Here is a 17,173-nt window from a genome sequence, read left to right as displayed (position 1 = left end):
GAGTCTATGGGTTAAGTTTAAAGGAGCAAACAACAGCAGTGATGTTGTGGTTGGTGTCTGCTACAGGCCACCGAATCAGGTAGATGAGGTTTTCTTTGGACAACTGAGCGAAGCTGCCAGATCGCAGGCCCTGGTTCTCATGGGGGACTTTAATCACCCTGACATTTGTTGGGAAACCAATACGGCAGTACACAGGCAATCCAGGAAGTTTTTGGAGAATGTTGGGGATAACTTCTTGACACAAGTGCTGAAGGATCCAACCAGGGGCCGTGCGCAGCTTGACCTTTTGCTCAAAAACAGGGAGGAACTAATAGGGGAAGTAGAGGTGGGTGACAACCTGGGAAGCAGTGATGATGAGATGGTAGATTTCAGGATCCTGACCAAAGGAAAAAAAGAGTAGTAGACTACACACCTTGGACTTCAGAAAAGCAGATTTTGACTCCCTCCGAGATCTGATGGGCAGAATCCCATGGGATGCTAACATGAAGGGGAAAGGAGTCCAGGACAGCTGGCAGTATTTCAAAGAAGCCTTATTGAAGGCACAGAAAGAAACCATCCCGACGCGTAGCAAGAGAGGCAAACATGGTAGGAGATCGGATTGGCTTACTGGGGAAATCCTTGGTGAATTTAAGCACAAAAAGGAAGCTTACAAAAAGTGGAAACTTGGACAAATAACCAGGGAGGAGTTTAAATGTATAGCTCGAGAATGCCGGGGGGTTATCAAGGAGGTGAAAGCGCAAAGGGAATTGCAACTAGCTAAGGATGTAAAGGATAACAAGAAAGGTTTCTACAGGCATGTTAACAAGAAGAAGCTGATCAGAGAGGGTGTGCAGCCCCTAATAGATGAAGGAGGTAACCTAGTGACAGATGATGTAGGGAAAGCTGAAGTACTCAATGCATTCTTTGCCTCTGTATTCACAGACAAGGTCGGCTCCTGAACTTCTGCACTAAGTGATGCAAGATGGGATGAAGATGGACAGCCCGTGATTGGTAAAGAACATGTTAGGAACTACTTAGAAAAGCTAAACGTACACAAAACCATGGGTCCGGACTTAATGCATCCGAGGGTACTGAGGGAGTTGGCAACTGTCATTGAGGAGCCTTTGGCCATTATCTTTGAAAAGTCGCGGAGATCGGGAGAAATCCCGGATGATTGGAAAAAGGCAAATGTAGTGCCCATCTTCAAAAAAGGGAAGAAGGACGATCCAGGGAACTATAGGCCAGTGAGTCTTACCTCGGTTCCTGGAAAAATCATGGAAGAGATCCTTAAGGAATACATTTTGAGACACTTGGATGAGAGGAAAGTGATTAGGAATAGTCAGCATGGATTCACAAAAGGCAAGTCGTGCCTGACCAATCTGATTAGCTTCTATGATGAGGTAACTGGCTCAGTGGACATGGGAAAGTCAGTGGATGTTATATACCTTGACTTTAGCAAGGCTTTTAATACGGTCTCCCACAATATTCTTGCCAGCAAGTTAAGGGAATGTGGATTGGATAAATGGACGGTAAGATGGATAGAAAGATGGCTAGAAGGCCGGGCCCAGCGGGTAGTGATCAACGGCTCGATGTCAGGATGGCAGTCGGTTTCTAGCGGAGTGCTCCAAGGTTCGGTTCTAGGACTGGTTTTGTTCAATATCTTTATTAATGACCTGGATGAGGGGATGGATTGCACCCTCAGCAAGTTTGCAGGTGACACTAAGCTAGGGGGAGAGGTAGATACACTGGAGGGCAGAGATAGGGTCCAGAGTGACTTAGACAAATTGGAGGATTGGGCCACAAGAAATCTGATGAGGTTCAACAAGGACAAGTGTAGAGTCCTGCACTTGGGACGGAAGAATCCCAAGCATAGTTACAAGCTGGGGACCAACCAGCTAAGTAGTAGTTCTTCAGAAAAGGACCTGGGGGTTACAGTGGATGAGAAGCTGGATATGAGTCAACAGTGTGCCCTTGTAGCCAAGAAGGCTAATGGCATATTAGGTTGCATTAAGAGGAGCATTGTCAGCAGATCCAGAGATGTCATTATTCCCCTTTATTCGGCACTGGTGAGGCCACATCTGGAGTATTGTGTCCAGTTCTGGGCCCCCCACTACAAAAAGGATGTGGATGCACTGGAGAGGGTTCAGCGGAGGGCAACCAAAAAGATTAGGGGGCTGGAGCATATGCCCTATGAGGAGAGGCTGAGGGAGTTGGGTCTGTTTAGTCTGGAGAAGCGAAGAGTGAGGGGGATATGATAGCAGCATTCAACTTCCTGAAGGGAGGTTCCAAAGAGGATGGAGAGAGGCTGTTCTCAGTAGTGACAGATGGCAGAACAAGGAGCAATGGTCTCAAGTTATTGTGGGAGAGGTCCAGGTTGGATATTAGGAAAAACTATTTCACTAGGAGGATAGTGAAGCACTGGAATGTGTTACCTAGGGAAGTAGTGGTGTCTCCATCCCTAGAGGTGTTTAAGTCCCAGCTTGACAAAGCCCTGGACGGGTTGATTTAGATGGGATTGGTCCTGCCTAGAGCAGGGGGCTGGACTTGATGACCTTCTGATGTCTCTTCCAGTTCTATGATTCTATGAGAAGGGGATGGTTTGAGAACATGATCTTGGTAACTAATTGACCATTCATTATCAGTGGGAAATAGGTCAATGGAGGGATGATAGGAGTTACTATAGAGAACTTTCTGGGTGTCTGGCTGGTGAGTCTTGCCCACATGCTTAGGGTTTAGCTGATTGCCATATTTGGGGTCGGGAAGGAATTTTCCTCCAGGGTAGATAGGCAGAGACCCTGGAGGTTTTTCGCCTTCCTCTGTAGCATGGGGCACAGATCACAGCTGGAGGATTCTCTGCATCTTGGGGCCTTCAAAGTATTTGAAGGCTTCAATATCTGAGACATAGGTGAGAGGATTATTCTTAGAGGGGTGGGTGAGATTCTGTGGCCTGCACTGTGCAGGGGGTCAGACTAGATGATCATAATGGTCCCTTCTGACCTTAAAGTCTATGAACTCGGACCCTCCCTCTCCTCCCCGCCTGAGGGAGACAGCACTGCAGAGCTGGTGCTGAGGGGGGACCGGCTCCTGCTTCTCCCCCCATTTCCCTCTGACAGGCATGTAGGGAGAAATGCATATAGTTGGTTAATCGTACAGTCGACTACACATTGACATCCCTATTGGAAATGCAGAGCTAAAAGTTCTGCCCTCTTTCAACAATGGTCCAAAAGGCCCCATTAACCTTTACTCTGCTAAACCAACATTTGTTGAAACATACAAGCTCTTCATCTCTTTTTACAACCCATTTCTCCTCACCTCACAGGATTCTGACACTTAAAATGAGCTTAAAAATATATGTTTTCAAACCACCAATTCAAGGCTTGCATATGACTCAACCTAATTTTTCTGCCCCTTCCACAGCCACAACTCTCTCACCATTTTTATCCCACCTTTCTCTTTCAGTCCTTACCATGAAACAAAAATTTTGGTTAAACCAGCTGATGACTACTGTATTGCATTCACAGTAAACCTTCTCATAAGTTATATCATGGGTTTTTTTTTAAATCAGACAACACATAGGAAACAATGAGTTCAATCTTGATTGCATAGGGTACAAATGTTTGGACTAGAAATATTAACAGTGAAGCATTCACCGGAGACAACGGCCCTGGCATATTCCCTCAAAGTACCCAGATAAGCATTAACTGGCTGCATAGAAACCCTCACTTCTTTACTGGCTCACATGCGCTGTAAATCTTTCAGACCACATATCTATCTAAGCTAAATGGCATTTTCTTAAACACCATTCACAATATGGGTCTTCCACATACCATCTTGGGTAAAACTGACCGATTAATCACGGACCCACATCACAACAGGAGTTTGATATCTAGACCTACGCAAAGAAAATATCTATCTAGAAACTGAGGAGCAGGGCTTAAGATTTTAGGTACTGTGCATTTTTTCTCTGAGGTTAAAGTCCAATGACAACAAACTCACAAGGGGAGCCTGGAAGCCCACATTCATAATTTTACTAGATACTAAAAATCATGGACTGAATACACTGAATTTACAATTTATTGCAACAGTCTATAACCACTTATCTTTTCTACCCATGCCAAAGCTTTTTTCTCTATTCTCCAAACTCTATTCTCCTTTCCCCGCTATGATTGGAATGGTATTAACAGACCACTTCCACTGGAACAGTCTCTTAAAATGTATGTTAATTTTTTATACTAGTGTACTCAACCAGGCGTATATGTACTCTCAGGGGTGCACAAAGGTGTTCCAGAGGGTATATCAAGTCACAGATATTTGCCTAGCTTTACAACAGGGTACATAAAAAGCATTACTGAAGTCAGTACAGACTAAAATTTCACACAATGACTTGTTTATACTGTTCTATATACGGCACACTGAAATTTAAGTAGAATGTTTATATTCAAATTTATTTATTTTATAATTATATGGTAAAATGAGCAAGCAAGCAATTTTTCATTAATAACGTGTGGTGACACTTGTATTTTTATGTCTGATTTTCTGAGCAAGTAGTTTAAGTGAGGTATAATTTGGTGTGTCAAAATTGAAATCAGACTCCTGAAAGTGGTACAGCAGGCTGGAAGGTTGAGCTCATGACTTAACCTACACAAACTATTCCACATTTTATCTAGCTGTGACACATTGAGTACATTGCCCAGACCTGAAGAAGAGCTCTGTATAAGCACAAAAGTTCATCTCTCATCAACAGAAGTTGGCCCAATATAAGTTATTACCTCACCCACTCTGTCTCAAATATCCTAGGACTAACACAGCTACAACACTGCATATAATAACATTAAATGAAAGCCCTAATTCTGGATTGTCTGGACTCCATTAAAGGGCCTATTGTCAACTTCTCTAAGTATTTTCATTAGAGTAACAAAATAAAGCCCATAATAAGAACACGGAAGTTGTACAATGATCTCCCATGTACAAAAAATAACATGAATTAAGATACTTGTCCAAAGTGACAATGCTCTGACCAATCATTAAAAAGCTTAGGTACATGTATGTGCTTTGCAACCTCCCCTAATAATTTTAAAAAATCCTAGGTCTACTGAACAACAAAGGAAGGGAGGAACTAAATTACAGAGCAAAGGATCCCTCAGAGTACCAACTTAACCAATTAAAGGGGGTGCAGGCAGGGAGCGCCCTCCCCCCATCCATTGTGGCTGTGCTAGAATGGCCCCACTGCAGCAGGCTGGAGCATCCCCTGCCTGTGTGGCACTTGGGCCCGCCACAGACAGAGGCGGCTCCGGATGACTGGATTAACTGGAACCAGTAAGCAACATCAGTTAACCTTTCACATCCCCTTTGAGTACACACCACCCTCCCCTAACTCCCTCTTGTTTAAACCAAAAGGCTCAAGCTCCCTCAGCCAACTGACTCACTGACAGCAACAGCAGTTCTCTCCCAGTTGAAGATCAAGCCACTTAGGGCTTCACAGGTTAAACTTAAACCCCACCTGAAAACTCACAGGAAGCCACTGCTTGGTTCAACAGAATTCTTCTACCTCCTTTCCTGTTCACAGGCTATAGAATCACAAGAGGACTTTTTCCAGCTGCAATTGTAACTTGTGAGCTCATCATCATGAATTTTTTTGCAGCAACAAAAAAGGACCCTACCTAGGGATTCTAAAGGAGATAGAAAGCACAGTTTTTTAAATTAGCTGGTGGATCCAGGATGACTTTCTGTTGTCCAAGTTCAATGGGAATGCTCAAAGGCATTTGAAAGCCTGTATTTCTAGTTAGACAAGTCTAGCCCTCACCTGAAATACATCTCAACATTACATCTCACTTTTTTTTTTAATTTTTATTACTGCCAACAAAGCAACTGGAAACTCTTTAGTGTACTGCTCAGTATGTTTTCCAAGATATGGGACTCAAGTACATCTTCTGGAAACGTTCACTAAATTTTTTCCTACAGCGTGTGAAAGATTAGTTTTTGTTCCAATTTTAAACAGTGATTAAATTATGGGGTATAAAACTATACCAACCAATTCTATATAATTTTGGGGATGATGGAAAAGATACACAACAACGTTCACAGAAGACAGTTCAACACACTTAATATATTTTCTTCCAGCACAGCACTAAGCCACAGATGGCAATGAAAGGATTCACAGGTACCAGAGGACTAACAGGACATAAATCATTTTATCTGTAATACTCACAATGCTAGATACTATGAAAACAGAAAATGTCAGGTCTATTGCACTTTTAAGCTATTTGTTCACTGTTTGGTATTATTGTCCAAACAGAACACAATACAGCATTCATCTATTTCTGATCAATTTCATTTGCTGGTTCTCAAACACATTGGACTGAAGTGGAGATGAATGTAGGAGATAGCTGTGTAGAGAGTCTCTGGGTTAAGCTAAAAGGGGTAAAAAACGAGGGTGATATCATGCTAGGAGTCTACTACAGGCCACCTAGCCAGGTGGAAGAGGTGGATGAGGCCTTTTTTAAACAATTAACAAAACTATCCAAAGCCCAAGATTTGGTGGTGATGGGGGACTTCAACTATCCAGACATTTGTTGGGAAACTAACACAGCGAGGCACAGGCTATCCAATAAGTTTCTGGACTGCATTGGAGACAACTTTCTGTTTCAGAAGGTTGAAAAAGCTACCAGAGGAGAAGCTGTTCTGGATTTGGTTTTAACAAATAGGGAGGAACTAGTTGAGAACTTGAAAGTGGAAGACAGTATAGGGGACAGTGATCACGAAATAATAGAGTTCATGATCTTAAGGAAAGGTAGAAGGGAGACCAGCACAATTGAGGTAATGGATTTCAGGAAGGCAGATTTTGATAAGCTCAGAGAACTTGTAGGTAAGGTCCCATGGGAAGCAAGATTGAAGGGAAAAACAACTGAGGAGAGTTGGAAGTATTTCAAAGGGACGTTGTTAAGGGCCCAAAAGCAAACAATTCCGCTGTGTAGGAAAGATAGAAAATATGGCAAAAGACCAGCTTGGCTTAACAAGGAGATCTTGCACGATCTCAAAATAAAAAAGGAGTCATATAAAAAATGGAAACTAGGACAACTAACAAAGGATGAATATAGGCAAGCAACACGGGAATGCAGGGGCAAGATTAGAAAGGCAAAGGCACAAAATGAGATCAAACTAGCTACAGGCATAAAGGGAAACAAGAAGACTTTTTATAAATACATTAAAAGCAAGAGGAAGACCAAGGACAGGGTAGGCCCACTGCTTAGCGAGGAGGGAGAAGCAGTAACAGGGAACTTGGAAATGGCAGAGATGCTCAATGACTTCTTTGTTTCGGTCTTCACCGAGAAGTCTGGAGGTGTGCCTAACGTAGTGAATACAAGCAGAGAGAGGGTAGGTTTAGAAGATAGGATTCACAAAGAACAAGTTAAAAGTCACTTAGGAAAGTTAGATGTCAGCAAGTCACCAGGTCCTGATGAAATGCATCCCAGGATACTCAAGGAGCTGATAGAGGAGGTATCTGAGCCTTTAGCTATGATCTTTGAAAAATCATGGCAGACAGGGGAGATTCCAGAAGACTGGAAAAGGGCAAATATTGTGCCCATCTATAAAAAGGGGAATAAGAACAACCCAGGAAACTATAGACCGGTCAGTTTAACGTCTGTCCCAGGGAAGATAATGGAGCAGGTAATTAAGGAAATCCTATGCAAACACTTGGAAGGTAATAAAGTGATAGGGAATAGCCAGCATGGGTTTGTGAAGAACAAGTCATGCCAAACTAATCTGATAGCTTTCTTTGATAGGATAACGAGCCTTGTGGATAAGGGAGAAGCGGTGGATGTCATATACCTAGACTTTAGAAAGGCATTTGATACGGTCTCGCATGATATTCTTATTGATAAACTAGGCAAATATAACTTAGATAGGGCCACGATAAGGTGGGTGCATAATTGGCTGGATAACCGTAGTCAGAGAGTTGTTGTTAACGGTTCTAAATCCTGCTGGAAAGGGATAACAAGTGGAGTTCCTCAAGGGTCTGTTTTGGGACCCGTACTGTTCAATATCTTCATCAATGATGTAGATATTGGGATAGAGAGTACGCTTATTAAGTTTGCGGATGATACCAAACTGGGTGGGGTTGCGACTTCTTTGGAGGATAGGGACATAATTCAAAATGACCTTAGCAAGTTAGAGAAATGGTCAGAGGTAAACAGGATGAGGTTTAATAAAGAGAAATGCAAAGTGCTCCACTTAGGAAGGAACAATCAGTTCCATACATACAAGATGGGAAGCGACTGTCTAGGAAGGAGCATGGCGGAAAGGGATCTAGGGGTCATAGTGGACCACAAGTTGAATATGAGTCAACAGTGTGATGCTGTTGCCAAAAAAGCAAATATGATTCTAGGTTGTATCAACAGGTGTGTTGTAAGCAAAACTCGTGAAGTCATTCTGCCGCTCTACTCTGCACTAGTTAGGCCTCAGCTGGAGTACTGTGTCCAGTTCTGGGCGCCACATTTCAAGAAAGATGTGGAGAAATTGGAAAGGGTACAGAGAAGAGCGACAAGAATGATTAAAGGTCTAGAGAACATGACCTATGAAGCCAGGCTTCATGAACTGGGCTTGTTTAGTTTGGAAAAAAGAAGATTAAGGGGGGACATGATAGCGGTTTTCAAATATCTAAAAGGGTGTCACAAGGAGGAAGGAGAAAATTTGTTCCTCTTGGTTTCTGAGGACAGGACAAGGAGTAATGGGCTTAAAGTGCAGCAGGGGAGGTTTAGATTGGACATTAGGAAAAAATTCCTAACTGTCAGGGTGGTCAAATATTGGAATAAATTGCCAAGGGAGGTGGTGGAATCTCCCTCTCTGGAGATATTTAAGAACAGGTTAGATAGACATCTGTCAGGGATGGTGTAGGTGGAGCTTGGTCCTGCCTTGAGGGCGGGGGGCTGGACTCGATGACCTCTTGAGGTCCCTTCCAGTCCTATTATTCTATGATTCTATGATTGAGTATTTTGCAAAGTTTGCACGGAAATGTAAATTTTGTTGAAGAGTTTGTTTTGACTTTCCTGAAATAATTCCAATTAAATATTTGCATTGCTTGTCTTATTGTAGAATGCACTTGTTGAGTTGAGGCGAGGCGCTGCCATTTCAGACCTGATAACCACCGCTCAAAATAATCTTCATCCTTTTGCAACAAGTTAGGGTGACATTTTTCGAGATGGAGTTTCAGCTTAGCTAGCTTCATTGAGTCATTCCCCAAGACTTTGAAACAAATAACACATTGTGGCAAATCCACGCCTTCTTTTTCTTGACAAGTGAAGCCGAATTTCATGTAGTCCTCTGAATACTTGTGCTTGACATTTCTTCCTGTCATTGCCATTATAAACAAACTATACCACTCCTGTAAAACAGCACATGTACCACAGGACGAACGACACCGTAACCGCTCAGCACGACGGCGGCAGTTACACTGACATTCAGAGCCTCAGACGGAAGTTACTGGCAACACAATGCGGTTATGACCTACGTCCGTGGTCACCATCACGATCTACCGGTCGCTCTCAGAGGCTCTAAGAGTAGCTCTTGAGCCAGCTCTGAACTGCGCGCATGCGTAGTTCCTTTACATTAGATTTCCTCATTTGAGGAGCAGCTACTCACCGAGCAACACCAGTGGTGAGTAGCTGCGAGGAATGGTGGGAGGTTGGGAGGGCTGAAAAAACCCCAGCCAGCTGGCTGTGGGTTCAGCCCGGAGGAGGCTGCCCCACGCTCAGGCTGATCGGCGGCTTCCCTTGTGCACCAGCTCACGTGGAGCATGGTGCACCCTGGCTGAGCGCCATGGCCAGCTGGCTGGGCAGCCACTTCTGTTCCCGCCCACCAGCTGTCCTGCAATCAGCTAGGGAAGCTTGCTCCAGCACAGCTGGAGCTAGGTGCAGCCTCCTTGGGCTGCCCAGCCAGCTGGCCATGGCGGCCATCCAGCCAGGGTGCACCACACTGCACGTAGGCTGATGCAAAAGGGAAGCCGGCAATCAGTTAGAATGCAGGGCAGCCTCCTCTGGGCTGAACCCACAGCCAGCTGGCCAGGCAGCTTCCCCTGTGCACCAGCCCTCGTGGAGCGTGGTGCACCCTGGCTGAGCGCCATGGCCAGCTGGCCGGGCAGCCCAGGGAGGCTGCACCTAGCTCTAGCTATGCTGGAGCAAGCTTCCCCAGCTGAGCGTAGGACAGCCGGTGGGCGGGAACAGAAGCGGCTGCCCAGCCAGCTGGCCATGGCGCTCAGCCAGGGTGCACCACGCTCCACGTGGGTTGGTGCACAAGGGAAGCCGCCAATCAGCTGGAGCGCGGGGCAGCCTCCTCCAACTGGCCGGGCAGCCGCTTCTGTTCCCACCCGCTGGCTGTCCTGCACTCAGCCCAGGAAGCTTGCTCCAGCACAGCTGGAGCTAGGTGCAGCCTCCCTGGGCTGAGCGTGAGGGGGTTGGCGCCGGGAGAAGCATGCACGAGGCTTCCCTGCGCTGGGGGAGGAGGGGTCGGCCCCCTGGGCAGGCATGCGCGGGGCTTCCCTGCACGGGGGGGGGGAGGGAGGCGGTTGGCCCCGGGGCAGACACGCGCATGGGGTTTCCCTGTGCGGGTGGGGGGGGTCGGCCCCGGGGCAGGCATGGGCTGGTTTCCCTGGGGGGAGGGAGACGCAGGGGACTCTCCACCTCCACTGGCACCCCACTCCCCAAACTCCGTCCCCACTCCCCGAACTTTGTCCCCACTGGCGCTCTGTCCCCTGCGTGCGTGTGAACACGGCATAAAACAGGCTAACGGCGGTGCCTGTTCATGCCGTGTGACTTTGAACAATGTTCCTGTGGACCACCAGTTGAGGAACCACAGGAGTAGTATAAAAGATCTTAAACACAAGTTGTAGTAGTCATGTTTCAACTTGTACTTTAAGGATTTTACAAATAAAAAACCTAAATACTAAGAATGGTAAAAGCTGGTCTATATAGAAGATAAAAGATAAGGCAAGCTGTGAGTTAGCAGTCACTCTTTCTGGGTAAGTGGAAATGGAAGAAGACAGAGCTATATGGTTTGACAGAGAAGCTTTACAATTAAAAAAAGAGGTATTAGTTTATAACTTATAGAGCTTACTTTTGTATTTCTGCCTGTCCCCATTTCACTTTGTCTTTAAATCCAAACTGTCTGCATTTGGGACAATTAGTTATGTTAATTAGAACTAATACTCAAACATACTTTAAGGATATTTCTTGCTTATCTCTCTAGAAGGGATGGAGAACAAAACATGAAAATCAAGAAAATAATTGTGCTTTATGTACCTTTACTGGGTGTGCAAATTGACTTCCAATCTGCAAAGCCATTGAGTCCTTCTGTGTTTAAGTTGTAAATTCCACAATCTCATAAAATGTTTTATTCATAGTAAGGATGACCTTGAAAATTGCGAAGAAAATTAAACTGAATATCTGCTGTTATTTCTTAGTACAGTAAACTTGCGATAATCCGGCACCTTTAGGACCCAGGGGGTGCTGGATTATCAGATTTGCCGGACTATCGAAAGGGGGAGCTATGAGGGGTCTGGGATGGGGTGGGGTGGATGCCACCCCAGACCCCTCAGTCTCCCCTTCCGATAGTCCGCCTCTGCCCCAGGCGTCCCTGATTCAGCCGCTGCTGGTCAGTTTCAGCAGCGGCTGAATCGGGGATGCCTGCAGCAGAACAGCTGGAGTGCTGCCGGGTTGGTCCGGTAGCATCGACCCTTGGCACTACTGGACCAACCCGGCAGCACCCCAGCTGCTCTTGGGGATGCCTGGGGCAGAGCAGCTGGCGTGCTGTCGTGTTGGTCCCACAGCGCCACTCCTCAGCGCTACTGGACTAATCCAGCAGCGCCCCAGCTGCTCTGCCCCAGGTGTCCCCAAGTCAGCCGCTGCTGATACTGACCAGCGGCTGACTCCAGGAAGCCCGAGGCAGAGTTGCTCTGCCCCAGGCTTCCTGGAGTCAGCCGCTGGTCAGTTTCAACAGCAGCTGAATCCAGATGCCTGGGACAGAGCAGCTGGAGTGCTGCCAGGTTGGTCTGGTAGAGCCAACCCATGGCGCTGCGAGACCAACCCGGCAGCACCCCAGCTGCTCTGTCCCAGGTGTACTCAAGTCAGCCGCTGCTGAAACTGATCAGGGGCTGATTCCAGGAAGCTGGGGCAAAGCAGCTCTGCCTCAGACTTCCTGGAGTCAGCCGCTGGTCAGTTTCAGCAGCGGCTGAATCGGGGACAGCTGGGGTGCTGCCAGGTTGGGTCCCACAGCCCCGAGGGGCAGCACTACGGGACCAACCCGGCAGCACTCCAGCTGCTCTGCCCTAGGCATCCGCGATACAGCTGCTGGTCAGTTTTAGCAGCAGCTGAATCGGGAAAGCTGGAGGCAGAGCAGCTCCCAAGGTCCAGCTGCCCAGAGCACTTCTGAGTTCCTGATGGTGCCGGACCATCAGGAGTGCCGGACCATCAGAGTTTTACTGTATGTAAAATTGCTATATACAGTTGAATCACATGTACTACTAAAGCTAAATGTATCTCTATATAACATATTAAATTAACTAAAGCTTCTCAATATGAGATTAAAATTAAATTGAATTAATTGAGAAGATGCTTAAGATACTGAAGGCTGCATTCTCTTAGCCAATTAATAATCTCATTTAATCAAGTTTAAATTGCACAGTCATTTTTGTGAGATTCTAATTCATTCTCAACCTAAGTCTTAGTTGTTTTATTGAATTGGTAATGATGAGGGGGGTGAGTGCTTTGTTTTCAAATGCCCTTTTGTTTTGATATTACACATGAAAGAATGATAAACAGTGAAGCAAATACTGATCATAACTTTGAGTGGGTGGCCAGTGCAGTTGTTATGAATACTGACGCACATTCATTTTTCCATTAGCAAAATATAAATCTGGCCTAATTTGCACACCCATATTTCTGCTGAAGACTGAGAAGAGGAAATGCTAGAAGAAAACCCTCGTTGGAGCTTAACCAGTATTGTCATCTTTCCCCCTAGTTCTTCAGTCAGTTCTATTGGGACCACTTTTTCCTTTTCTCTAGCCTCATGCCTCTCTGGAAGCTTCCTAGGTACATGTATGTTGACGGAGAGAAGGTGGTGACAATACAGAGACAATAGATGTCTATGGATTTGGGGAAGGAAGTATTGCATCAATTAAAATCTGTGAGGTTCTTTGCTACTTTTAAAAATGAAAGTTTAGCTTAATAGAAAATTGAAAGCTTAAATACTCCAACCAGACTCCCAGGGAAGGCTTGCCAGCAGGAGTAGGTCATAGACATTTTTTCAAGCCCCTTTTAAACATTGTTCTACTAGCCAATTAGCCCGTCATAAGACGGGATTTTCAGGTCTCTCCTCCATGTTGGTCTTTTTTCCTGAGCCTCCAGTCTCTCGCTCTGTGTGTCTCTCTCTCTCACCACCTCCTACTTCCTCCCCCTCAACTCTCCTCCGCCTTCTGCCTATCTCTCCGTCTCTCTTTCTCTTCTCCCCCTCCTGCCTCTCACTCTCTCTCCGCTCTCCTCTGTCTCCGTCGGGGATGCAAGCTCGTCCAGGCCCCGCCCTGGCCGTGTACGTCACCACCCCATCCCTCTTCGCCTCCCACCGTGGCACTCGGCTGACTTCTGTGCCGCTCAGCCAGGCTTTTGCAGGGGAGCAAGCAGAGCAAGCGGCCTTTTGGGCTCCCCCGTGGTGGCCCGGCTAGGCGGCGCAGAAGTCAGCCGAGCTCCAAGATGGGAGGCGAAGAACATGACTCAGGCAACAGCGCTGCCCAGAGGGAACAGCCAGCATTTCGGGCAACAGTGCTCCCCCCCCCCCCCCCCGAGGGAACAGCCAGCATTTCGGCGTTACAGACTCTCAGACATTGGACTACTATATATATATATATATGATGATGTTGTGAACCCAACTAGTGTAATTTTAACCCAACCAGTATCTCTTTAAATGCAGGAAAACTGGAATGTTAAATCATTCAGTCTATTTTTCAAGTGAATAAAATGCAAAAAAGCAAACTCTACAGTATAGTTTCCAATGTTGGAAATAAAATATAATTTGTTAGCAGCCTCATTTTAATTTTTGTACATTAGTTCTTTACAAATCAAGATTAACATACATTTTATGAATTTTATTTTTGAGTCGTAGTGAGTCAAGCAGCCTTTTCTTTGGAATATTTTAGTAACAAGATACAACATATAATTTAAAGAATACAAATTTAGAATATATATAACCTAAACAAATGCTAGCATAAACCCCTACAGACAAGATGTCTTTAGGTTGTATTAAATCGCCATCCTCCAGGAATAAAAGTGTTCCATCCAAACTCAAGTAGTCCCTTGTGTAACAGGATTTATTGGGGATAGGGGAGAGGGGATGCTTCTGAGAGTACCAATTCAAGACAAATTGCTTAAAAGCTGGGCTGCTTACAGCTGAGGACTAAGGCTCCTCTTCTATAAAGCACAGCACACTAGTCAAAAAGAGAACTTTACCTAACCAATATGGTAAAGTAGAAGTAGAAGGTAAAGTTAGGGGAGTCATGAAGCAATTCCCTCAGACACTTCAGTTCTCCTGTAACACCACCAGTAACACTTCTGATACAGATGAGAGGCTGTGAAAACCACTCTCATCAAAGGAAGGGGGGATCTTCTGCTCTCAAAGGATCAGCCACATGTCCAAGTCAATGTATAACTTACATCTTACTCAAAAATTATGCTGTGCCAATCCTTTAGAATCTAAAGGTTTATTCATAAAAGGAAAGAAAAAAAGGGGGAGAGTTAAAATTGTTCTAGGACTCAAACACATTCAACAATTGCAAGGGTTCAGGCTTATAGCAGTGGTGGAATAAATGGCTGGCTTAACTGAAGTCACCTACAATTTGGATGGGTCACTCAGTTTCTTTGTTTAGCCCTTCAGTTTGTAGCAAAGTTCCACTACAGATGAGATGCACTATTGAAGACAAAATTGAGGGGTTTTCCTGGCCTTCTGAATCCTCTGCCATATGGAGGGTTTCCCATTGTTTTTACACTGGAAAAGTAAGTTCCAAGATGGTGTTTGGAGTCACATGGACAAGTCAGCTGTTCATGCATGACTCAGTTCTTTGCAGGCAGAAGCAGTTGTACTCATGCTAGTCTGAATGCTCACAGGGAGGCTCATCAGATGTGGATTAGCACCTCCCAAGGCCCATTGTCAGTCAAGTATTTCTCTTCAACTTGAATACAATACTTTGGCCAAGTTGATGTCTGCCAGAAGCAAACATTTGAAATAGAGGTTGGACCTCCCTGGTCTGGCTCCCTTCAGATCTGACTTGTCTCGGACAAGGGAGTTTCCCAGATCAGGGAAGGTGTAGGGGTGGATGCTAGCTGCTTTGGCATTCACTACCCTTGGCCCCCTGGCTGTAGCAGCCCTGCAGGCTCTGGCCCCATGAGCTGTGGGCTCTGCAGGCATCCTCCTCCCCCCCTCCTGGGCCTTCCTGGCCCTGCCGGCTGCATCTCTTCTCTCCCCTTCCCCCCGGCATAGACTCCGGTGGCCCTGCTGGCTTCCTGGCCTGCTGCGAGCTCTGCTGCCATCCCACCCTGCCCCACAGCCTCCGGTGTTCCCCTGGCTTCCCAGCAGTCGGCTGTGGGCTCTGGTGCCCCGTGGGTTCTACTGCCCCAATGGCTAACTCTGCTCCAGCCACCAGCAACTTCTGTGCTGGAATTCTCTAGTCCAGCAATACCAGTGATCCTTCAGCCTGTACAAGTACATAACCAATACTCATAGCTTCAAATATAACAATGATACATGCATACACATGGCATAATCATGACTACCAAATTATATGCTTTTCATAGACACCATACTTGGCATGCTTTGTACAAGATTTGTTACAAATATATCACACTACAGGTTGAACTCTTATCCAGGACTCCCTGGTCCAGAAACATCCATCATCCAGCAGGACCACAGGTATTGCTAGACTACAGAGCTCTGGCCACAGAGGTTGGGAGCGGCTGGGATGGCAGGGCAGTGAGCCCTGGGAGCATCTGCTTCTCAGCTGCTTCCAGGGTTTCCCAACCCCACTCCATGTGGTGGTAGCTGCTCCTGGGGCTCCCCTCTTCCATGGGGAACCCCGGGAGCAGCAGCTACTGCCCTGCAAGTGGCATCAGGGAACCCAGAGGAAACAGCTGCCACCTTGCTTGTGGGGTCAGGAGCCCTGGAATTGGGTTGGGGGCAGCAGTCCGACACAGGTGAGCCGGGGAGCTCAGGCCTCCATGTTCTTCAAGGGCAGCAGCCAGAAGGGGAGCCCTGGGAGAGCCTGACCTCCCCTAGTCCGACAGAGTCCCTTCTTTGGGACCACTCCAGTCTCAAGGGTGCTGGATCAGGGATAGTCAACCTGTATGCAACAGTGATCTGTATGGTCATATTTTAGTCAAATAATGTCGCACCCTTAGTGGAAAAGGGATAATTTTAAGACAAGGTTTTGAAAATGTATGACAAATCCATTTTAAATAATGGTAAGGGAGTTTGTGAAATAAATTACAAAATACTTAAGATTAGAGGAATTTCAAGTCACTCTTTATATGGACTGTTTGGTCTAAACTACTTGAGTGGCAAAAACACTTTATCCATCAATCAATCTGTAATATGTTAGTAAATGGATTCTGCAATAAGCTACCAGAGTTAGTAGAAAAAAAGCACTTAATGACTATAATTTTGCATGTTCTTAGCCAAAAACATTGTAGTATGTAGCAGCATAGGAGAAAATATCTTCCTATTCAAATATCTTGATACAAAATAACCAAGAAAAAATTCAATAAATATTTTGGTTTAAAATGCTGTCTTGGAATTCTTTTGAGTAAATAATTTAAAAGCAGAAACATTAACTGAACATTTTTTGTATCCTTTGATGCTTATTTACAGAGCCCTGAAAATCCATAGATATCCACTCCATGTCCATGATTAATTTTTGCAGATAATCGAGCGGATGCAGATACGACAAAAAGTGCTCTAAACGGGTGTGTGTCCCACTCCTCTCTGCCCAGTACTTTAATGGGGATCAGAGTTATGGTGCTCCTTCGGAGGAGCATGGTTGGGGCAGGGTGTGTGTCTTCAAAGTAGCGCTGTGGAGTCCAGGGTTAGCGGGGGCTCGTGTACATTTCAAAGGAAGAATGCGTAAGTGCCTATTTAATGCAGAAAATCCGAATACTCAACT

At 45.7% G+C, this 17,173-nt stretch overlaps 1 protein-coding gene across 11 annotated transcripts in view; it reads right to left on the bottom strand.

Moving 5' to 3' along the window:
- The window catches only part of PLEKHA5 (pleckstrin homology domain containing A5), a 241,995-nt gene that overhangs the window by 210,185 nt on the left and 14,637 nt on the right, over positions 1 to 17,173 (bottom strand). Inside the window, exon 4 of one of the 11 annotated variants that reach the window (XM_075897801.1) lies at positions 14,051 to 14,714. The exons of the other annotated variants lie outside the window; for them this stretch is intronic. Coding sequence (XP_075753916.1) covers positions 14,708 to 14,714 — 7 coding nt within the window. The 3' untranslated portion in view covers positions 14,051 to 14,707. Of the gene's footprint in view, positions 1 to 14,050; positions 14,715 to 17,173 lie in introns of those variants that run through there. 11 annotated transcript variants of the gene reach the window in all.

The sequence above is a fragment of the Pelodiscus sinensis genome, chromosome 1, assembly GCF_049634645.1.
Source record: "Pelodiscus sinensis isolate JC-2024 chromosome 1, ASM4963464v1, whole genome shotgun sequence".
NCBI lineage: Eukaryota > Metazoa > Chordata > Testudines > Trionychidae > Pelodiscus > Pelodiscus sinensis.
Note: the sequence above shows the minus strand (reverse complement) of the source record. Positions and strands in the feature narration are given on the sequence as shown.